The 24,373-nt window shown below is 34.8% G+C and overlaps 2 protein-coding genes across 4 annotated transcripts in view; both read left to right on the top strand.

The window, feature by feature from the left end:
- The window catches only part of LOC110716996 (dnaJ homolog subfamily C GRV2-like), a 30,804-nt gene extending 15,564 nt beyond the window's left edge, over positions 1 to 15,240 (top strand). For both annotated transcript variants that reach the window (XM_021895639.1, XM_021895640.1), the window contains 13 exons: positions 757 to 1,149; positions 1,444 to 1,923; positions 3,914 to 4,137; positions 4,238 to 4,582; positions 4,935 to 5,229; positions 7,044 to 7,502; positions 7,580 to 7,925; positions 8,005 to 8,348; positions 8,433 to 8,903; positions 10,155 to 10,279; positions 11,920 to 12,043; positions 13,203 to 13,271; positions 14,706 to 15,240. In XM_021895639.1, coding sequence (XP_021751331.1) covers positions 757 to 1,149; positions 1,444 to 1,923; positions 3,914 to 4,137; positions 4,238 to 4,582; positions 4,935 to 5,229; positions 7,044 to 7,502; positions 7,580 to 7,925; positions 8,005 to 8,348; positions 8,433 to 8,903; positions 10,155 to 10,279; positions 11,920 to 12,043; positions 13,203 to 13,271; positions 14,706 to 14,912 — 3,882 coding nt within the window. In that variant the 3' untranslated portion in view covers positions 14,913 to 15,240. The remainder of the gene's footprint in view (positions 1 to 756; positions 1,150 to 1,443; positions 1,924 to 3,913; positions 4,138 to 4,237; positions 4,583 to 4,934; positions 5,230 to 7,043; positions 7,503 to 7,579; positions 7,926 to 8,004; positions 8,349 to 8,432; positions 8,904 to 10,154; positions 10,280 to 11,919; positions 12,044 to 13,202; positions 13,272 to 14,705) is intronic.
- A 2,011-nt stretch (positions 15,241 to 17,251) lies between these two features.
- Positions 17,252 to 23,031, top strand: LOC110716838 (protein RAE1-like). Of its 2 annotated transcripts, none has more exons than XM_021895484.1 (12): positions 17,252 to 17,294; positions 17,588 to 17,655; positions 17,836 to 17,922; positions 18,769 to 18,846; positions 18,952 to 19,145; positions 19,562 to 19,703; positions 20,509 to 20,589; positions 21,502 to 21,630; positions 22,131 to 22,208; positions 22,300 to 22,371; positions 22,493 to 22,573; positions 22,683 to 23,031. In XM_021895484.1, exons 2-12 carry the CDS (start codon positions 17,593 to 17,595, stop codon positions 22,731 to 22,733), a joined length of 1,056 nt encoding a protein of 351 aa, XP_021751176.1. In that variant the 5' UTR covers positions 17,252 to 17,294; positions 17,588 to 17,592; the 3' UTR covers positions 22,734 to 23,031. The 2 variants fall into 2 exon arrangements, with proteins under 2 accessions (XP_021751176.1, XP_021751177.1); XM_021895485.1 differs by lacking the exon at positions 17,252 to 17,294 and adding an exon at positions 17,301 to 17,477.
- The last annotated feature ends 1,342 nt before the right edge of the window (positions 23,032 to 24,373 follow it).

Raw genomic sequence — 24,373 nt, 5'->3', positions numbered from 1 at the left:
GCAACATTTTAGAGGTTTACAGTGATACAGATGCATACCAGGACATAATGAGTTTGAAGCAGCAACTATTCCTGATGCAGCACCCTTTACTTGACATTGTTCTTTTCTACAAATTCAAGAGATAATAATTTGTCTGTGCAATCATAGGTTGTTGAAGGTAACATTATAGACGAGTGACTATTTTCTGGACATGGAGAAGTGATTATTATTTGTATATGAAGGAACTAGGAAGCATATACCTAGTACTTGTAAGAGTTTTAACTGCATAAAATGATAAAACATGGAAATGCTGGCAGTTAGATATGTAATTATAAGAACCTCCACCATTCACTTGGCAACAAAATAAGTTTAAATTGAGGAAAATGTTCAGAATTCTGTTTAATCAAAGCCCTTCAGTAATAATTGCCCATGTGTTGAAAAGTGCATCAAAGTCACCCAAAAGTGCTTTAAATGTAAGAGGTTTGCCTTTGCGGTGTCCATGAGAGTTAATTTGTGATCTGTTTTATAAAAACAATAGCGTAGTGTCTTCTCCACCTTCCGTATGGTGTAGTTAAGTTCCTCTCCTGTCAAGGATTTTGGTATAAATAATATGTTTCAGTGTTTTCTTGTATGATACTGCTTGATGATGCCTTATTGTGAATAATTTACTGTTTTACTGTTATTTCACTATAATATTATTTTAGTTAAATCCTTCATAATTTAAACTTCACTGACTGAATCCCCAGTAAATATGTTTACCTGTTGTTGGTAAAATAGGCTATGCTCTCTGGAGAACCGAGTATTGTGGAAGCTGCTGCTGCATTGCTAAAGGCTGTTGTTACAAGAAATCCCAAGGCAATGATACGGCTTTATAGCACTGGGGCATTTTATTTTGCCCTTGCCTACCCTGGGTCTAATCTTCATTCCATTTCACAACTTTTCCACATGACGCATGTGCATCAAGCATTTCATGGCGGGGAAGAAGCAGCTGTTTCTTCTTCATTGCCATTGGCTAAACGTAGTGTTTTGGGTGGCCTCCTCCCAGAATCCTTGCTATATGTATTAGAGCGCTCTGGACCAGCTGCATTCGCTGCAGCTATGGTCTCTGATTCTGATACTCCAGAGATTATATGGACACACAAAATGAGGGCTGAGAATCTCATTCGACAGGTTATTACTTGAGCTCGTATTCTTTTATCTGCATTTTTTATACTACTTATACATTGATAAATCTGATTAATTCTCCTGAAGTTTATCAGATATTATTATTTTTCATTATGCTTTAGCTCGTTTTTTATTTATTTATTTATTTTAATTTTTTTAACTGCATTTTTATACTACTTATACATTGATAAATCTGATAAATATTATCATATTTCATTATGCTTTAGGTTATCTGCATATTATCACCAAGAGGTGTAATATTTTCTTTTCATATACCTAAAGCTTGGAGTTTTCTAACAGGTTTTGCAGCATCTTGGTGACTTTCCTCAGAAGTTGTCCCAACATTGCCATGCACTTTATGATTATGCTCCTATGCCACCAGTTACTTATCCTGAACTAAGGGATGAAATGTGGTGCCATCGTTATTATCTCAGGAATTTGTGTGACGAGATACGATTTCCAAATTGGCCTATCGTTGAGCATGTTGAGTTTCTACAGTCATTATTGGCAATGTGGCGTGAAGAGCTGACACGAAAGCCCATGGATCTTTCTGAGGAAGAAGCTTGCAAGATATTGGAGATAAGTTTTGAGGACTTGTCGGCTGAAGAATCCTCAACAAGTTCTGAGGAAAATGGGAGCTTGTCCAAGAAAATTGAGAATATTGATGAAGAAAAATTGAAACGACAGTATAGGAAATTGGCAATCAAATATCATCCTGACAAAAATCCTGAAGGACGGGAAATATTTCTTGCAGTTCAGAAAGCTTATGAGCGCCTGCAGGTAGCTCTTGATTTAATGTTCGTTTATCTACTTGTCTTTGTTAACTTTACATGTATGATCTACATAATGCATTCAAGGTTTTACATGTATATTACTGATTACTTCCTCTGTCCCACGTCTTACAATAGGTTTATTTTTCCTCCTACATTTACATTACTTCTTTTGGAGGGTTTTTTTATTTTATTTTATTTTATTTTATTTTATTTTATTTTTTCCCTCCCTACATTTACATTACTTCCGTTGCCTTCACAATGTTTCTCACAACAGGGGTTTGGCACTGTTTTATACGTAAAATATAGATGAGTGTAGGATATTGTCAGTATTTTTATTATAAAGAATAAACCAGTCATAAAAGAAGGATTAAAAATTCATACCTCGTCCACTTTTGTGTATTTTCTGCTGACTGTTCATCTATATAAATAAATAGTAGAATAAGTAAATTAAAATAGTTTTTTTTTTTTTGTTGTTGTTGTTGGTGGTGGTGGTGGGGGGGGGGGGATGAATGGGGGTAAGGAGAAGGCCCTATGGGGCTGGAACCCTGCGCCGTCTAACTCAGCCTGGATTAGCAGTAAAATCCCTAAGAAATTGTGAGCCTGGGAGAGGAGGGGGATTAAAGAGGGAAAGGTGAAAATCAAATATGGCCATCCAGTCAAGGGAATTGTGAAAATGTTGTAGGGTGTTGGATGAATCTTACGGGCCTCCAACTTCAAGGTTTGACCGTTTGAATATGACGCTTGTATTATTGTTTCGTTGGGTTTGTGACTATAGGGATCTTTTTGCCAGTGTTTTTGATCATTTGGAGAGTAAAACATTATTCTAGGTTGAAATAATGTAAAATATTGTATTATACAAGTTTCACTTGCTAATAGCTATCATTATCTAAGAAGGGAATGCTAAATTGATTATCCAACTATGTTTCCCTTAACATATCTTTTTGACCTCAAATGACTGCTGCTTGAAATCCTTCTTGTCTCCAGTCTGTGCTCAGACCATTTTGTATGTTATAAGAAGTGGAAGGTCATTTCATTACTCCCTCCACCATGTCTACTCAATTCCTACCTTTGTCTGTTCTTTTTTTTTTATTATTATTTTTTTTATTTTATTTTATTTTATTTTATTTGCTTTGCCTTATTCTCTTATTGGCATACCCCTTAACCATCTTATGCCTCTTTTCCCACAACTCCCACACACTCCCTTACTTCATTCAATTTTTTCTTACACCCATCCATCTCTTTACTCCCTTTAATTTGGCAACTGACTTCTACACGATTTTTAATTTGGCAACTGACTTCTTCATGGTTTTTGAGTACCTTTAAAAGCAATTTGCAACATTTTCTTTTGTGTCAATATATTTACATCTCTGTCAAACACAAAGTTTTGCTGGAAGTGAGCTCTACTTCTGTTTTCTTTTTTCTTTTAGCTCTGGTTGCTGTTGTACTGAGCAGATTGCTGAACCTATGAGGATTAATGAACACATTTCAATAAACAATGTACTAGGTTACTTGGTAGAAGGTCTTGCCTGCCAGTATTATATTGTTTTTGAAGCTAAATGCTCTATAAACGAGTTAAAATGACCATTTTAAATTTGCCATGCGATTTATGCTTTCTCAGTATGCATTGAGCTGAATTTGGGTGGCCCTTATCTAGTTTCAACTTTCTTAAATTGTAGATGATATTAAAATTATATGCTAGTCATGATACTTAAAGGGGTTGGACATAATCTGATGATTCAAGAATCTAATTGCAGGCCTGGCTTGATATTAAGCCCCTTTTACTTCTTTTTTTACTTTTGTTCTCAAAGATAGAACTGCCTCTTTGCTTGTGAAGTGACTGTATATATTGTTTTTTTCTTTTTTCTTTTTTTTTTTTAATGTTATTATTTTTTTATGACATACTCCATATAAAAAATTATAAAGGCTTTCTTGACTAAGTGTGATATGAAAGGCTTGTGCAGTCTTTTGATCAGTTTACCTTATGTGACTCTTTGTAGGCTTCTATGCAAGGTTTGCAAGGTCCACAGCTATGGAGGGTGCTGCTTTTATTGAAGGGACAGTGTATCTTATACAGACGTTATGGACATGTTTTAGAACCGTTTAAGTATGCTGGATATCCAATGTTGCTCAGTGCAATCACTGTGGACAAAGATGATAATAATTTTTTGTCATCTGATAGAGCATCACTTCTCGTTGCAGCTTCTGAGCTTACTTTCCTCACGTATACAGCTACTCATATAATGTTTGAATTTTGTATTTTATAGGTATTGTAGCTGATGTATTTCCTGTTTGTAATAATTTTTTTGCTTTCTTCTGTGTAGATGTGCATCTTCCTCTTTGAATGGAGAAGAGCTTGTGAGGGATGGTGGGATACAGCTTCTTGCAACTCTTCTTTCTCGTTGTATGTGTGTTGTACAGCCAACTACTGCGGCGAGTGAACCCTCTGCAATTATTGTCACAAATGTGATGCAAACATTTGCTGTTTTGAGCCAATTTGAGATTGCTAGGGTTGAGATGCTTCAATTATCTGGTCTAATTGAGGATATTGTACATTGCACTGAACTTGAGTTGACTCCTGGAGCGGTTGATGCTGCTCTTCAGACAATTGCTCATCTTTCTGTTTCATCTGAACTGCAAGATGCACTGATAAAGGCAGGGGTGCTATGGTATGTGGTTGAAGTGCATATTTGCTTTTATTAGTTAAGAGTAGTGATATTGGCCCCTAAGAGAAGAGGTGAGACATAAGATATGGGGAGATGAATGTGGTGGGAAGGAAGGTAATTGTGTGATTGGTTGTTTGTATTAGGGCAGCCTACTCACTCTAGTAATATAGGCTGTGTTGGAATGACATTTTATATAGTTCTTATGGAATAGAAATCAGGTTCTAAATTTGTGCCGATTGTTATTGGATGATTCATGATATAAACCAGAAAGCCAGATCTGTTGTTGGTAACCTTTGTTGTGAACTGGTTTGTAGCTTCCTATGATGACTAATTAGTTAAATGTGGTGGTTTTCAGGTACCTATTGCCTTTGTTGCTTCAGTATGATTCTACGGCAGAAGAATCTGATGTGATAGAGACACATGGCGTTGGTGCCAGTGTTCAAGTTGCTAAAAACTTGCATGCTGCTCGAGCATCTGATGCCCTATCGAGGCTTAGTGGTCTATGTACAGATGTGGTTCCAGTGCCATATAATGAAGCTACAGTTGTTGCCCTTCAGGCTCTGCTAACCCCTAAGCTGGCTAGTATGTTGAAGGAACAAACACCAAAAGAACTATTGTCAAAAGTAAATTCCAATTTGGAGTCCCCAGAGGTAGATTCGATTTTCTTTATCCATCATGACTATCTTACTACTAACTTATAAGCCAAAACATGTGCATATATTTCCTTACTCAGGCTAAGATACAATTTTATGATTTGTGGTTATTATTTAATGTCCATTTGATGTGTATAAATTGAGATGTCACAATAATGATGTCAATGAGAATCCAGAAGCATTCCATTTTAGTCTTATTGTAGCTTTGCATTATAATAAGAACAGCTAAACAGAGTTTAAGATAAAATTTTGGAAACTTAATTGTAAGGAGCCTTCTGCATCCATAATAATTGAAGCTGTTGTGTAGGTGCAACCAACAATATGCTTCAAGGTCACCTCTACATGCTTTTTTTATTTTTGAAATAATAAAAATCTGCTCTGTGTCCTCTCCGTTAACATTAACAAAGATGTCATCTCCATAGGCATTCATGTCAATCCAGAATCCCTATTTATGTCATGCCCTTTTTATATCCTTGCCATCGTGGTCAAACTTGGTTTACCTTCAATTCTCTTAATAGCTCTATTCTTTGGTTCTATGTCCCTTGGCGTGGAATGTATCCAAAAGCCAAAGGATAGTGAAACTTAACAGTGCTCTAGTGTTTGATAAAGTGCACCTAGGCTCTAAGGTGCGAGGGCGTTACAGGTCATGCTTTTTTTTTGGTTTAGGCTAAGCTATTTTGATGAGGTGCACGAAGTCGCAGCTTTAGGCTCACAACAGCTTTTTTGAGAATTTTTTTTCATTATATATTATATTCGCCTATAGAGGTTACAGAAATGCGCATCTTAAGATGGATGTGCGGGGTACACTTTAAGAGATACATTCAGAAATGAGGTTATTCGCAAGAAAGTGGGTGTCTCAGGCATTGTAGACAAACTAAAGGAAAATCGTAAATGTTGGTTTGGGCATGTAAGACGGAGACCCGAGGGTGCACCGGTACGAAGAGTGGAAAAGTAGGACCATGGAAGGGTTAAACGAGGGAGAGGGAGACCGAAAATGACTTGGTTGGAAGGAGTTAGGAAGGATATGAAGCATATGGATTTGCATGAGAATGAGGCATTTGATCGTAGGGGATGGAGGAGGAAGATTTTTGTGGACGACTCTACGGAATAATCACTCTTGGTTCATGTAGCCGACCCCACTTACGGGATTAAGGCTTTGATTGATTGATTCACTCTGGCGCATAAAGGCGCCCCTTAGGGCGCTGAAACGCCTTGGTCGCCTTGAGCTTTTTTATACATTGCACTACACAGTAGGAAAGCCGTTTGGGGGATGTAATTTAAAAGAAATTCAAATGTTATAACTCCAATATATCCTGTAAAAGAAAAATAATATAAGGGCAATCCCTGGAGCCGCAGGATTCAGCAGTATTTGAATTAATGTAGAAATATATCAACAGTTTTATAATCTGGCATTTATTAATCACTCAAGCCCTTTGGCTCCCTTTAGTTGCCCATATAAGGAGCCTTTTTAGGTTGATTACCATAGTTGCTGAGCTGTTGATAAACTACCTAATTTTCCCAGTAGAACTTCTTCAACTTTGCTTATAGATAGTAATGCTGCCCATCTCCAGTTTGTCTTGAAACTTCTGGCCTTAAGATCAGGCTGGTCTTTCCCAGGGCTCCATCTCACTCCTGCTTGCATAGAGAATACATGCTTTTGGATGTTGAGAGGCTCACAGTAGAATGTCAGACTAGCCTTATTATCGATTTCTAATACCCGGACACTGCACCCCCAATTTTTCTTTATAATTGTATTTTATGTATTAATATTTATTTTAAGGATTTTAATAGAATTTTTTTCTCAAGTACAGATTATATGGAATTCTTCAACACGGTCTGAACTGTTGAAGTTTGTTGAGGAGCAGCGTACATCACAAGGTCCTGATGGCTCATATGATCTTAAAGATTCACATGAATTCACATATACTTCTCTATCCAAGGAGCTCTGTGTTGGAAATGTTTACTTAAGGGTCTACAATGATCAACCAGATTTTGAGATCAGTGAACCAGAAGGTTTCTGTATTGCCCTTGTTGATTTTATCTATTCTATAGTACATGAGCAAAGCCCTACCACTTTACTTCCGAGTACTGAAGATCTAAGTACCTCCAAAAATACGAAGTCTGAATATGAAAATGAATTGGAAGATCAGTCACATGGTCAGCTGACTACTAGTCGTGATGATTCTTTTGTTGTTTCTGATGCAAAGGTTTCAAAAGAAGATGATTCAAGTGTGCTGAAAAAACTACAGTCTGCGTTGACTTCACTTAAGGTATATAGATTCCTGTGCTGAAGATTCTAGTGTGAGCTCCTTATTAAATTGTATTTATTGAATTAATTGTGTTGCAGAACTTGTTGACTAGTAATCCAAATTTGGCTTCCGTTTTTTCAACCAAGGAAAGGCTTTTACCTATATTTGAATGCTTTTCGGTTTCTGATGCATCCACTACTGGAATATCTCAACTGTGCTTGAATGTGCTGTCTCTCTTGACTGCTTATGCTCCCTGTTTAGAAGCTATGGTTGCTGATGGATCTAGTCTTCTTCTACTACTTCAAATGCTCCATTCTTCTCCGAGCTGTCGTGAAGGTGCTCTTCATGTACTTTCAGCCTTAGCAAGCACATCAGAACTTGCATGGGCAGCTGCGAAGCATGGTGGAGTAGTTTACATTCTCGAAATTTTGCTTCCTTTGCAAGGTAAGATTGGACTGGCTTCAAATTAATGTTTTCACAAAAGCGTCATTTCCTTCTTAATAATACCTAATTCCTTGCACAGAAGAAATATCTTTGCCGCAGAGAGCGGCTGCAGCCTCTTTGTTAGGTAGACTTGTTGGCCAGCCCATGCATGGGCCTCGTGTTGCTATTACATTGGCACGATTCTTTCCAGATGGTCTGGTATCAATAATTAGAGACGGTCCTGGTGAAGCTGTGGTTTATGTCCTTGATCAAACAACTGAGACACCAGAACTTGTCTGGACCCCAGCTATGGCAGCTTCATTATCTGCACAAATTGCAACTATGGCTTCAGATTTGTATAAGGAACAGATGAAGGGCCCTGTTATTGACTGGGATGTACCTGAACAAGCATCCAACCAGCAAGAAATGAGAGATGAGCCACAGGTCTGCAATCATGTTTTTGTTATGTAATTTGTATAGTTTATTTACTTGTTTTATTCGCGAGTAAACTCACAATATTGGTCACAGGTTGCGGGAATATATGTGAGATTATTCTTGAAGGATCCGAAGTTTCCTCTTAGAAATCCAAAAAGATTCCTAGAAGGACTCCTTGACCAGTATGTTTCATCAGTGGCCGCTACACATTATGACACACAAGCTTCTGATCCTGAACTTCCACTGCTTCTTTCTGCTGCGCTTGTATCACTGCTACGAGTGCACCCTACCCTTGCAGATCATGTAGGATACCTTGGGTATGTGCCAAAACTCGTTGCTGCAATGGCTTATGAAGGAAGGAGAGAGACAATGGCTTCAAGTGATGCTAAAAGTGGAAGCTTGGATGTGGATGGTAGCTATGATACTGAAGATGCTTCATCACAGCCCAATAAACAAACTCCAAGAGAACGTATTCGTCTTAGCTGTTTGCGTGTGTTGCATCAACTTGCAGCAAGTACAACATGTGCTGAGGCTATGGCCGCAACTAGTGCAGGAACTCCTCAGGTAAACTCTGCTGTATTCCCAAAAATGAGCAAATAACATCACACCAAAGTTAGAGCTGCATGATAGCCTGTTTTCTATTTTATAATGAAAAAGAGCATCATCTACAATATTATGAATTTTTGTTATGTAATGCCATTTTGCATTTAAATTTCGACTTTGAAGGAAATTGGAGCGTATAGACTGCATCCAATTAGAGAGATACAACTGAACTGGGTTAACTTGTATATTTTTTGTGTTTCCCCTAGTTTTCTTCTTACTGAGCTTTAATCAATTTTATTCTTATCAAATTATATGGTACCTTTGTTTCCATTTGATCTTAACATTTAATATTTGCACAAATTTTTAGAAAGTAAGTCAGTGGGTGAAAGAAAAACGTGGTTAAAATAAGAGAGAGAAATTGGTGTAAAAAAAGATGTATAAAGTAAGGGGGTGTAAGTGGAAATGGTAAAATATTATGTGTAAGAGGTGTAATGTAGTAAAAGGGGTTTTCCAATAATGAAATAAAGTGAAAGTGTTTTGATTTTTTAGTATCAAACCAAGATGGAAAGTGTTAAGATAATTCTGAAATAGAGGTAGTATTGAGGTACATATACTGTAACTCTTTTCTTATGGTAGAAATAGAGGGATGGCTCTGCCTAATTTTGTTTGTATCATTAGCTTTATTTGGTTTAAGATGTTACATAATGGTAATTTGGTAAACATTGCTTATTTATTTACGGCCATTTAGTATTTGAGACTATGAGTTGAAATTATGAATTATTTATAACAGTAACTATAATATCAACCGCTGAAATCATTATTGTACATGTGTTGACTTCTCATAAAACAATTTCCCACCAAAACTATATGTGACATCATCTTCTTCTTTTTTTTTTCTTTTTTTTTTCCCCCTTTCAAGCTAAAGACTTGGAAGGGTAGACTAATTATACATTTTCCTAAAAGATTTTATGACTAAATGGACTAACTACACAATTTTGTATGGAGTTAAAAAAAAAGGTTAAAATAATCATTTAATCATATTACGAACAAATAAGCAAAAAAATTATTGTTAAAATCGTGCATTGCACAGGATTTAACTGGTTTGGTAATATAAAATATCGCAATGTCAGTCTTAAAGCTATGCATTTCTGGACTGTTTTATATATTATGCAATGTCAGTCTTAACTGATGATGATTAAACACTTTCATCTGACTACTCAATGACCTCATATACATAATCATGTGTTCTATCTTTCTACTCCTTTTCTTCAGGTTGTTCCACTTTTGATGAAAGCCATTGGATGGCAAGGTGGAAGCATACTAGCCCTTGAGACTCTTAAACGTGTTGTGGTTGCTGGAAATCGTGCCAGGGATGCACTTGTCGCACAGGGGCTTAAGTAAGTTTTTGAAGTTTGAATTCCTTTTGGCCAATAATTAGTTTAGTATACTTTGCTTCCTCATAGAACAATATTTGCTACATTATAAAATTTGCTATTCTCTTTCCATGGGTAAGGGAGGATTTGAGAACTCTGGAATAAGTAGTGGATCTGGAGGAATTTCAGAAATGACCACTGAAACACTTAAGCTAGATTACGTAATATAGTTCTGATATGCTTTTTTTTTTTTGTCTGGTTTGGACTTGTCTGATTTGCTCTCTTGATATGCCTAGTCTTTGATCTTTTTTGTTCATTTGTATAAAAGAAATTATCAAGCAGGCTCTTATTACATTCATATTAATTTCCAATTATCTATTCTCTGTAAATTTTTTAATAAGGATTTAAAGATATATGGCAGTAAGCTAACGGAGATAAAACCTGATTTGGTGTGATATGGCTTAATTTTACAAAAGAATAATTGTTAAGTCCCTATTAAGATTTGGTGCATGGTGGATTCCATACTGATGGTGTTGGTTATTGCTTTGGTCTCCTACTCTCCAGGCAAGAATATAAAAGAGAAAAAGGGAAGATGACAAAAGTCGTAGAACTTTTGTATGAATTGTACAATTCTCTATATGTAATATGGACTTTGAATGTTGCTGACTGGAATTCCTTCTAATCAATCTACCCAGGGATAAATGATTGGTAACTCTGTGAGATTATTTAAAATATTATATCATAACTTTTGGATCTGCACCCATATAAATCTAACCTTTTCTGTTAAGCTATTGAAACAATCCTTAAACCTTAAGAACTAAGGCAGAAAGGATTTCAGGAGTTGGTTGTTTATTCATAAGATTTGCTCCTTTTGGTCCTAAATAAACGCATCATTTGTCCTATTTAGCCATTCCCATGTGAATGCATGACTTTTATAAATGGGTTTTTTTTTTTCTATAGTAGTTATTATTGTCTCTTTCGTAAGATATGGTCTCACTCTTTTTTGTTTTGTTGTTTTTGTTGTTGATTCTTATTGGTTTTCTATCATTTAATAGATATGAAAGTCCCTTTTATAAGAATAAATTATTCACCCTCTTCCCCTACTTTCACAATCTAATGGTATTGTCCAAAAGTTCTCCTAGAATTATGTGCCCATACAAGTGATGCATTTTTTAAGGAACGGAGGGAGTAAATATGAGTGTAGTTAACTTTTTTACAATTTGCCTTCGTATCCCTGCTCCCTTGGAAAGTATGGAAACAAGTTTTTGCTATCTTCCTGAATACAAATTATGCAATATCCTTTGAAGTTTTGACTTTTAGATGGTTGACAAAGATAATTAATGAGAAGCCACTCAATTAAGAGTTGGGTAATTCACAAGGACTCGGAGTTGCTTTCCACATTTATCTTCTTACTTTTGTTCACAATCAAGAGTTGCTTTTGTTCGCAACTCAATTAAGAGTTGGGTAATTCACAAGGACTCAGAGTTGCTTTCCACATTTATCTTCTTACTTATGTTCATTAAAAAAATGCCAAAAACTTATTATATGCTTCACTTTGGTGAATTCACTGACATGTTATATTTGCCAGTGTCTTTGGATTTTCTTTTCTTCTGGACAACCAAGTGTCGATAACTATTCTCATAATTGGTTCGTGATTTGTCTAGGGTTGGGCTTGTCGATGTTCTTCTTGGTCTGCTTGACTGGCGAGCAGGTGGAAGGAATGGATTTAGCTCACAGATGAAGTGGAACGAATCTGAAGCATCAATTGGCCGTGTGCTTGCTGTTGAGGTTGTGGTTACTCTATACTGTTAGTTCATCTCAAGCATAATTTATTTTGAGCTCAACTCATAAATACATATCAGCCTGTTGACCCAATAACCAATCTTATAAAACTGAATGAGTGAAAATTCTCGTTTTAATCCTACGCACTCCACATTCCACACTATCTACTTGTCATGAATTCTTAGGTGCTTTAGTTAGGCTTAATATTTTAATAATGTTAGAGAAATGTTGCATGTGACCAAGATTACATCTCAGTGTGTACTGAGCTTAGTGTTCCCATGTTCATGTTCACGATCGAGTTCATCATCAAGTTTGATTTAAAGTTCAACTTTGATCCTTCAAATAAGCAGCTAAAACATGTTTTCAAACTCAGTTTATGTTGTAATTAGTGTGCTTGAGCACAGCATTAGTATCATTTAAACTCAGCTCTAATGAGGCTGCTCTTTTTCTAAATTAAATTCATAAGCAAGATTGATCTCTTATAGCTTGTTTAATTATATCATAGTAACTTATATAAGCTTGATTCTCTTCACTCTTAACGCAAGTTTAACCTTAACATATAGTATCTTAAATAACATGACAATAATAAAGATGGAGGGATGGTTAGTCCCTCCATCTCCCCCCGTGTGACGGGGGTTCGGACCTCATCCCCCCCTCCTGTGATAGGAGGGGGCTCCCCGTGTACATTACCTGTAAAAAATAATAATAATAACTGAACTCGTTTTGTAAAAATAATACTTTAAATTATTCAATGAAAACTAAAATAGCTTCAAGCTATCTCTCTAAACAAAAATAAGTGGTCATTCTTGTTTTTAAAATAAATGAATTTGTCATTCTCGAATATAATAACAAACAATTCATATATATGCATATATGTGTATCCCTATGTTAGTGTTCAAGGATTCAATCTTATTTGCTGAACAAGAATATATACTTGTTGAATCTTGGTTCATCTGTTAAAATAAATTTTTAAGGAGCTTTTTTCTAAGCCCAAGTTTAACTTCACTAATTGTTTTGGATCATTGTTACCCTTTGCCACATCCCTAGTAACTAGTTCTAGTGACATGTGAAATATTAATCCTTATCAGCAGATGTGCTACACAACTTTTGAACATTTTCTGCCTATATGTAATCATCTAATATATTTTTTATGCTGCTTATCCAGGTGTTGCATGCATTTGCAACAGAAGGAGCCCATTGCAGTAGTGTGCGTGAGATACTGGATGCCTCTGATGTAAGTTCACTTTTCCTAGGTGTCACTGTTTTCTTTTTGGGTGAGGGATGTGGCATGTCGCAAAATTTTACTACACGGAGAAGTGAAAAGTGTGAATATAAGATTATCTGACAGCAACATAATAGAAGAAAATAATGAATGGCTTCTTTTTCTACTATCACTGCTCTTTTCATTTTTTAGAGAAGGAAGCCAATTAAGGCACCTGGTGCAATGAGTTAATGGCTAGCCAGCTCCCTAATTCACACTCCAGCTAGGGTTAGTCTTGCTGCCTTAATGGAGGTGGATGACCTGAATCTGAATGCTTAATCGGATAAATGTAACAAAACATGGGTAATACCTGACGGCCTGACCAAATCGTGTTTTTAAACAAAAAATAATTAAAAATTGTTGTCAAAACCACGTTTTTGTAAGAAAACACCTGATTTTTTTTTTTTTTTTATTTTTTTTTTTTTTTTTTGTGAAGTACCTTATGTTAAATTCTGGCATTTTCTTCCCTTTTTAAGCTTTGAATGCAAGCATATTTTTAAAAGACTAAAAAGTGCCTCGCTTACATCTCCAAACTCTAATGTTTCATTAATCAAGTCGATGTGTTTAGGAGAGTTGAGATTTCTTACGAATGAGGTCTTACTAAATCACATGTACATTGAAAATAAATTTTAATTTTGAATTAATGACCCAATTCACAATGCAAGATCAGGTATGCTAACGCGACGCGATTTGATACCTAGTTTGGTAAGTTTAATCCAGAATGGTACCACTCATATGACCATTTCACTGTTTTTGGATTGCAGTCCATTGGTTTTGAGGGGGTGAGTGGGGTTGATTAGTAAATCAGGTTACTGTTCTTAATAAAGTAAAAACTTCCTTAATTTTTCAATATTTTCGAATGTGTATTATGTAAACCGGTAATTAGTACTTCCATATCCCTATTTAGTTCGACACAGTTTTTTTTTTTTTTTTTTTTTTTTTTGTGTGTGCAAATTTAGATCGACACAGTCATAGGCAAAGTTAATTAATTTCTTTTTATTTATTTTTTTATATGGTAGTAGGGTATTTTTTTTTTTTTTTTATTATAATTAGTGGGTAGTGGGTTTTTTCTATTATAGTTAAGTGGATAGTGGATTCATGTCATTTATTGAAAGAAATAGAACTATGTCAACTAAATAGAGAGTTTATAAGAAAATGTGTCAGCTAATCTTGGGCAGAGGGAGTATAATTGTATGGAGATGCATTAACTTGAAGAAATTGGTGGGGATTTTAGGTAAAACAAAAAACTGTACATTTTTTTGTTATATTCTTTCAGGTGATTTTTGCCTTATAGTGTATAGACCATATAATAGATTACCTCTTCTGAGAGTCCGAGACTGAAATGGTTATCCCTCTAGTTTCAGTGTTTGGTTATCTAAAAATTGGGTGTTTCACTTCTTTTTGCAGGTATGGAATGCCTACAAGGATCAAAGGCATGACCTCTTTCTTCCTTCGAATGCCCAATCTGCTGCTGCTGGTGTTGCTGGCCTAATTGAAAGCGATTCTTCGAGAATGACATATGCCCTAACAGCACCCCCATCAGGGCCATCACAATCTTCCATAACAAGGTCATCTCCGTCTACATCAAATGGGGGGCAGGACCTATACCAATAATAAGAAACTATAGAAGAGTCTTTTGGTTTCTCTAAAGGACCTTGAAGTTTGTGTATAGGTTTGTTGTAAAGTTTCTCATTTTGTTTTGCTTTCTTATTTTTTGTGGCTCGATCTTGTTCAGATTTGAGTGGGTTTTGTATAGGTATAACGCTACGATCATTGTAAATGGCATTTTTTGCTTTTGGTCCGAAGTACAGTAGATAAGCAAGTAATTAGTCTGATGTTAGTGCATGTTACCACTAATCACTAACCACTTAACAAAACCTGTTTACTGCCTCCAATACCCCTAGGATTTTATCAATACTCATACTAATATTTTGGGATGAAAGAAGTACTTCGTATTATTTATAAAGAATTAAATATATATTTTTTGCCATTATAAACGGTTCATTTGTTTTAATTTAGTATACATTTTGCAAGTTAGGTTGTAGTACATTATTGACAGAATCCAACTTTAATTGACATTCCATATCAACACTAACTGAATCTGATGGGACTTGGCGTTTCGTATTCCTTAGCATACCAACTGAAACGGGCAAGAATACTTGCTTTGAGAATACAGCTGAACTTGAAATACCGCAATTAAAATCAGTACATGAGCAATCTCATCTACTGACCCTATAACACTACAATCCTCCTTGACAGAGCAAACCAGAATAAAGTAACTCATAACTTCCTTCAAAATCATTGGGGACTTGGGAAGTTGATTCGACTTGAGTAACGGACTGAACCACCTTACCTTTCAGCTTCAGATAGAACAAAGAAACATCCAATTAACACTATAACAAGCCCTCAACACATTGCAATTTTGTTAACACTTTATTTTTCGGATCACCCTTAGCAGCCTTAACCAAATAATTCCTAGCTAAACGTAGATTGCCCAATTCTTTATCAGCAAACGTCCTCCTATAAAGCGCCTTGTTATGACTTGAATCAAATCTAGTACAAAGTTAAGACCTTAACAACACTAGTATAATCAAGAAGCTTCAAAGCACAAGCAGCAAGATTGAGAGTGAAGCAAATACTAAAGATCGAAACGTGGAAAAAGCCTCCATAAAACATAGTACAATAATTAAAACACCACAATTTACTAGCCAACTCATACTTAGAAAAGGCAAGTACGATGGGAATCAATGAAAAGTATCAAACCCAGTTCACCGGCAAGTTGGCAACGGCGGTGAGGAACAGTGGGGGTGAGAAAATGTTAGTAGAGAGAAAGCTATGAAGAAGGATAGTTAATTGATGGGATTTGCATTTTCTCTTTCTTTTTTAAGCCCATGTTGGATGTTGATCATATTCCTACTAAAAATAAATATGAGTAAGAATGGAGAAGTATTGGCCCATAGGGCATATGTGCCAATAAAATAAATAGGATGACATCTATGTAAATAATGGAAACACGAGAAAAAATGGTGGTGCAAAATTTGGTGGCAAAAAGTACTATTACATGCATAATGGTACATTAAATGTATTGCTGTACCATTGAGGGAGAGAAAAAAAAAATCCCAAAATGCCCTTCTATGTGCTTGTGAAACACATGGCCCTATGCGCCTATATGCACTCGAGTAAGAATAGTGTTGAGACGATTATGTCTTTAAACATATTTATTTATGTATTTACCTCTTTTAAAAGTACGGTCATACTTTTATAAATAATGTTGAGACGATTATTTCCCTAAAATGTTTATTTACATATTTGTCCTAATTAATGTCAATTGTTTTTTTTAACTCTTAAAAATAGTACATGGACATTTATACCCTTAAAATATATGTTTACATATTTTCCCTTATTAACGCTACTAACAACTAAAGTTATAATACAACGCCAAATAGAAAGAACTTCTTGGACATGACTAGTTACAAGTCTTATGATGCGCATTAACTACCCTAGTTATAAGAAAGGTAGCAAATAAGTACAATGTAATACCTTTGTTTTCAAAAGTTCTTAAGAGTGGATGCAAAGGGGGGAAATGGATGAAGTAGGATATATTTATTTTTTCTTTTTCATACGGAGTAATATAGATGTAATGAAAATTATTAATCCGAGTAATATAGAGAAAATCAAAAACCAATTTAGTTTGGATTTTAGACCGGTTATATTGGTCGAATCATGGACTCCGAATCTTGAATTTTAAATTTCTGATCTTCGGATTCGATCATGTCCGATCATAGACCAGTAAATAACCCTAAAATTATTTAATCGAAAGCTAGTCCAATTAGCTAATTTAATCGATTAGTCAAATTAAAAAGTAGAGACTCCATCTTTCAATTTTTGAATAAGTTATCATTACATTACCAAACAGGACCTTAAAGTACTGAGGAGGAGCCAAAAAGGGGGGGGGGGGGGGGGGGGGAAGCGGCTAGGTTACTAGGCATTTTGAAGGTAGTCTCTTACACTTTCTCTACTGCGTTTTTTAACGATCGAACTCTCAACTGCGTTCATTTAACGCTAACATTGCAATCTCTTTCCATTTAAATACCCGCAACTCTCATTTTCTGCGTGATTTTCAATAATTCTTCTACCCCTTTTGTTCTCTCTTCATAAAATTGTTGATTTTATATTTGGGTAATCAGCTTTTTCCATAATGTTTTTCTTTTATTGTCGATGTTTTAGTTTGATTTGATTAATTTTGATGAACCCCTTTTAATTTTATTTTTGATTGGCTTTATTTTCAGTTCTAATGTCGAATTTTACATCTCTTACGAATTTGGGTCAAAACCCAAATCCCAACAAATCATATGAGGTAAGTTTTCAATTTTATTTTATTATATTACTGATCTTTTAATTTAAGGTATAAACCCTAATGTAGATTGTTTTTATTGATTATCTATGAAAATACAAGCAAATAACTACAATGTAGTAGTAATTTTTGGATGAATAATGAATTGATGATGAAAAATTGGGTTAATTTATGAACTCCCAGGTACCTCAACCACCAGCTGATTCAATTTCTAGCCTTAATTTCAGTCCCAAGGCCAATCATCTTATAGTTACTTCATGGGATAATCAGGTTGGTCTTCTTTAAATTATTTTTACATTTTTCCATTTTTCCATTATTGCTATATAATTGTCCTATGATTTTGTGGTGTGCTTTGTTTCTTCTATACAATAGTGTTGCATTCTTTTATTGGGTTGCTGTATTTACACACTCGATTGTGGTAATGGACAATGTTAATGTAGTATTAATCGGTAAACATTGGTTTTTGGTTATGCAAACATAATTAGCTTGTTTGTTTTTTGTCTTGTATAGTGATGCTAATTCTAAGCTTTAACAACTTTATTAAGTCTATTATTACTTAATAAGGTTGTGCATAATATTAACAAAACTGGTAACTGGGGCCTAGCCCCTCTTTTGCACCAAAAAAAAAAACCAAGCTATTGGTAATGAATTTCGTTACATAGTATACCTTTACAGGCATTTTTTTTTTTTTTAGTTTGTTAGATTAACAGGTGTAGCTTAACTTACGGAGTATATTAGAACAGTAACTAGTTTGTGACTAAATTGTTTGGCTTGTCACTTAGAAAGCTAGATCAACTATGGTTTCATTTCCATGATTTCCACAATAGAGGGTGGAAGAATGCCGTGACTAAAACATGATAACAAAGTGAAAGTGAAAAGAACATTTGGGTTTGAAATGGCCACTTTGCTGAAGGGGGTTAGTAACATATGAGAAAGTATATCTTTTAACATGTTTTAATTGTAAAATGTTACAAAATTGGCTTGTTAAGTATTTGACTATTTATTAGTCATCTTGTGTTGGGTGCATTGTTACTTACACAAAGTATAATAGAGCATTTTGACTTGAAGCTGTCGTTAACATGTTTTCCTGCATTTGATGGTTTATATGATTTGTAGGTGCGTTGTTGGGAGATAATGCAAAGCGGAGCAAATGTCAATAGTACACCAAAGGCAGCCATATCTCATGATCAGCCTGTAATAATTCATTAATTCTACAAACTTAAACATGGAATAAGATAGTAATGTCTGTTAGTTGCCCTTGTGAATGGGATGTCAATAAACCAATGAACTTTGTTGTAGGTGTTGTGCTCGGCTTGGAAGGATGATGGAACAACTGTCTTCTCAGGAGGCTGTGACAAACAGGTGAAGATGTGGCCTTTGTTGTCTGGTGGGCAACCAATTACTGTGGCTATGCATGATGCTCCAATTAGAGAGATGGCCTGGATTCCTGAGATGAATGTTCTTGTTACTGGGAGCTGGGATAAAACGCTTAGGTGAGAACTGAATGGGTTTGTTCTTTTTTCTCTTTTATTGCTGCTATCCAGACCTTTAAACTTATTACTTTTGCTTTGACATGGATTAACTTTGCATGCATAATCCATTAGCACGAGTTATTTCAACAAGCATGGGATTATATCTAGAGTACATGAATTAGTCATAGCTAAATTGAGAAATGACTTCATTGATGGACATAGTTTTCTTTGAGCTTGATGAAGCTAAGACTTCAATATAATGTTTGTGTTTTCACCTTTGAACTTGTAGCTTTGGCACTATTTAAATTGCTGAATGGAAACTCTGTTTTCAACTACCTCATGACAATCATATTGCAAACTGAAAGATGATAACAGAAGAGTATCTTCTGTTTCATTGCAATTATTTTAAGATTATCAACTGAACAGCTTATTTTCAGGTACTGGGATTTAAGGCAGCAAACTCCCGTCCATACCCAACAACTCCCAGAGCGTTGCTATTCTTTAACTGCGCGGCATCCTCTTTTGGTTGTTGGAACAGCGGATAGAAATCTCGTAGTGTTCAATTTGCAGAACCCTCAGGTGACTTATCTTTTGAGACTAGCATTTCTGTTCTTTACAATCTTTTTATCCTGTCCGTATTAGCTGTTTTACTTCATCAAACTTCAATTTACTCACTAATTTCTTTTATTTAGTGGTTAGAAAATTTGAAGTACTAGAACTGTAAAATATTGCTAGTCCCTGTGTATGAAAGTTGGCCTTGAGTCCGTAAACTTACTTTGTGAACATGTGTGTGGTACAACATAAAACTTTTTTTTAATTGTGTTTCTTCAAGATCCCACTTTCTTGAGAACAAAGGAATAAAATGTAATTGACATAATAATGGATTTCTGTTTGTGCCACATTTACACTCCCTGTTTCCATAACATTGGGGGAGAAAGGTATTCTTGAGTCTGTAATTGAAAAACAATCATAAATCACTCCTCGCTATGATGTAAACATATTATTTGGTATCCTGGTTCATATTATTTGCTCATCCGGATTGATGGTAAATGGATCTCAGTTTGGTGGATGAAAACAATGTTCAAGCCATGTGTTACCATTTCTTCTTTATGCAGTGGTGGCAAACTATTTATGCAGTTTGCACTAACGTTACTATTTTGTTAGAGAATTCTGGGTTTTTTTTTGGTAGATTCTTAATGCACCTGGCCAAACTGGGGCTATATCAAATTAAATCCTTAAAAATCTTAGTTTCACCTGTTCAATCCATTGATTTGTTGCAGTTGCTCAACTCTACAAATTCTTTTTTTGAGATGACATTTTTTGTGTATCAATTATTTGCTGCAATCAGTTTAATTTTACATTCATCTGTATCTCCCATTGACAGGCTGAATTCAAAAGGATAATGTCACCGCTGAAATACCAGACAAGGTGTCTTGCTGCTTTTCCTGATAAACAAGGATTCCTGGTAATAATTAACTCAACTTGTTTTCTTGTAGGTAGAATGATGCAACCTTGTCTCCTGTGGGTAGTTTTGAATCTTTTGATTACAAATTTACAATAAACTCGAAGTATGCCTATAGACTATAGTAATTGGCAAATCTATTAAACTTTATGATCCTCCTTTTGATATTCAATGCTTATTTCTTGTCTGAAGCACAGTTGATTATGCTAATTAGCAAAATGCTTGATACCAAGATAGATGCTTACCTTAATTGGGAAATTATAAATTACATGCTACTGAGAAGTCGTAGCTCTTAAGATAAGAGGCTTACCTTCTTTGCATCTTCACCTACGGAATGTTTTAGCTCTGTAATTTCTAAATGTAGACAAACTATTGAAATGTTCTGACTAGTACTGAAATTTTGCATTTTTTAATTTTGGAAATGCTAATGGGTCAAGTGCTTTCTATCCAAGTTCATGTTTGACAAAACCATTCTCACAGGACTTCATTTATGAATGTGGTCTCATTTATGAATTTCAACGCTATCAATCATAATAAATTATAGAAGTATGTACATCACTCTGTTGTATGTTCGCAAAAGATTGCTGTTTGAGGAATGTTTAGTGAATCAAGTTTAGCTTTTCTGCTTCTATCATTTGTCTGTATTGAAGGATTTACTTCATTCTTGTGTCTATAGGCTTGTTAGTTGTCATATCTTCCTTTAGCTATCAGAATTCAATCACTGAAGGTTCTGCTTCTGTTTGATTATTATAAACCTTTTCTTTTTTCTGTTACTCATTTCTTGTTCCAGACTTGTAAGTTTAGTGATTCTCGTCATTTTACTTATAATACCTTTTTTCTTGTGATTCCATCTGTCTTTTCAATGCTATACTAGCTATTCTGATATCTGTTGAATTTCATCATCTAAATATCCAGGTTGGATCAATTGAGGGACGAGTAGGAGTTCATCACCTCGATGATGCACAACAATCCAAGAACTTCACTTTCAAATGTCACAGAGAGGGCAATGAGATTTATTCTGTCAACTCTTTGAACTTCCACCCTGTAAGTTGCATTCTTTGATTTTCTGTCCTGTAGTTTATGCATTTCATAACATAACTGCCTTACTTTTTAAATAAACCCATTGCCTTTATCTTCTCAACTTGTTGGTAAATGGCTAGCTGTAGGGCTTTATCATTAAAGATTTAGTTGGTTTTTAAGCTTATCTCCCAACTGCATGCCTACAGAAATCTCTCTCTCTCTCTCTCAAAAATATGTTTATGTCCAACCTTCCAATTGTCTTGTTCGGCTATCTTGTTATAAATGATTGAATTTTGGTTTATTATTAAGTTACATGTATCCATATTCTTGTCAAAGTGTCAAGGATTGGACTTAGGTACTTGACGAGATATGAGAGTCTGTCTAACATAGATGATGGTGTATGTAACTATGTTTTGAGTCGTAGACTTGTAGGGCTAGCAAATGATATTAACTGCTCTAAATAATAAGCATCTGTCTGAAATACATTCTGTTGCCTAACCTGAGAAATTTATGCTTTTATCCAGGTCCATGGTACCTTTGCAACTGCAGGATCTGATGGTGGTTTTAATTTCTGGGACAAAGACAGTAAACAGAGACTGAAGGTATCTAGGAATACTTTGCGCTTGGTCATTGTTTTTGATGTTGTTTTACTCACATATATTACTGGTCATTAATAGCACTATGCATTTTTAGGCAATGTCAAGATGCAGTCAACCAATAACTTGTAGTGCATTCAACAGTGATGGATCTATATTTGCATACTCGGTATGTCCTTAATAGGTTTACAGTCTCAAAATTCCAATTCATGTTAAATTTATTAGTTTGCGTTCATCTTCTTCCCCTACGATTAGTAGTATTCACTGAGTCTCTTTGATTCCTATTGTAGTCATGTTACGACTGGAGTAAAGGTGCTGAGAACCATAACCCAGCAACAGCCAAGTCTTACATATATTTACACTTACCACAGGTATGGTTTAGTCTAATCACCTATTAAAATGTTTCTGTCCGAGTTCACAATTTGGAGGCTTTAGCTTCTGTAAATCTCTTTAGTTATAATTCTCCTTTCAATATTATAGGAGACAGAGGTTAAAGGGAAGCCAAGAGTTGGCAGCACTGGCCGACGATGAAGCCTGGTATTTGGAGCTCAAACAGTTTTCCGGCAGTGTACATGGCAAATAGTTGGATATACTTGGCTTAGCTTGATTGAGTAGTATTTCTTTTTTCGAGTAGCGGATGTTTGGGACCGTCTTGGAACCACTGAGCTTCCTTTCTAACGTCAACTTGCTCCCTGCTTATATGTCGATTTCCTAGGGCTTGATATGTTCATATGTTGGTAGATAGTTTAATATTTCGAAAAAATATGCTATGTTGTTGACTAGTTGAGGTTCTTAACTTCAATCAGCAAAATTAGCTTCCATTTGCATACGAATGTGTCTTGGTTACTATTCAGTGATAGTTTTTGCCTAATGGGTATTAAAACTCTTTCTTTGATGAATTAGGGTAAAATATACTGGAAAATTAAAACACATATTACCCAATTTTTTAATGCATTTGGAAAAAAAAATTATTTACTTTCTATGGAGTACTTTGTATTTTTAGCTGTTTTTTAAATTAACTAGTACCGATATGAAATCTTACCTAGTGTACACTTCCAACACTGGTGCATTAATTTATAAATCTAAATTAATAGAGTAATTCTTTACAATAAAGGCAAATTTACTTTATTAAATATTAGTTTTGTGCCCGGACGATGTCCGGATTGTTGATAAAATTTTACGATAAACTTTTTGGCTTGAATATTTATTAATACAGTCATGTAATCCCTTTTGATGATGCAGGATATTTAGACAAACGATATTCTATCGCTTATTTATTGAATAGTGCACTTTTTGTAATTTTGTTTGTAAAAAGTTATATATGTTATTATTGACTTGAAATTATTGTTATTGAACTTAAATTATTTTTAGAATTGAAAGTATTTTTTTACCAAACCAAAATTATTTTTACTAGTTAAAACTTATTTTTGTTGATTCTCTATTATTTTTTTAGTGATGCCCAGATTGATGATAAAATTTTAAGATAAACTTTTTACTTAATGTGAATATGATCATATAATCCCTTTTGATAATGCATGTTGATGCCCGGATTGTTGATAAAATTTTAGGATATGTAATTTCTTTTGATAATACAGTATATTTAGACATACGTATCATATCGCTTATTTATAGAATATAAACTTTTTACTTAAGATAAAATTTTAAGATTAACTTTTTACTTAATTTGAAAATAGAATTGAGTTATAGGATATTTATTAAAAGTTATGATTAATTTTGTATATAAGAAAAATTAGAATTTTATCGTAATAAAACTCTATGTAACAATTTTATCTTAAAAAATCTATCCATAAATCGCATACTTAGCATCATATGTGTCACAATAATACATATTTATCTCTTATGTGGCGCAACACTTGGCGAAAAATTGGAATACCAAGTGTCGATGTCTTGTGGCCTGGCTGCGAGACCGGCTTTAATTAATAGTGATGTATGATTTTATTGTTTTCATTTAATTTCCAATGTGCAAAGCAGGCTTTTTTTTTTTTTTTTTTTTTGGAAAATGTGCAAAGTTAAGCATATCTAATATATATAAATAAAGTAGGCATTTTTAAAGAGCATTCGTCGCGCCACATAAGCAAAGGTATGTTTTTGACCAATTAAAAATTAGGTTTCTATTTTATTTTGGAATTAAAAAATCTGTTTGCCACCTA

This window comes from Chenopodium quinoa, unplaced genomic scaffold (genome assembly GCF_001683475.1).
Source record: "Chenopodium quinoa cultivar QQ74 unplaced genomic scaffold, ASM168347v1, whole genome shotgun sequence".
NCBI lineage: Eukaryota > Viridiplantae > Streptophyta > Magnoliopsida > Caryophyllales > Amaranthaceae > Chenopodium > Chenopodium quinoa.
Note: the sequence above shows the minus strand (reverse complement) of the source record. Positions and strands in the feature narration are given on the sequence as shown.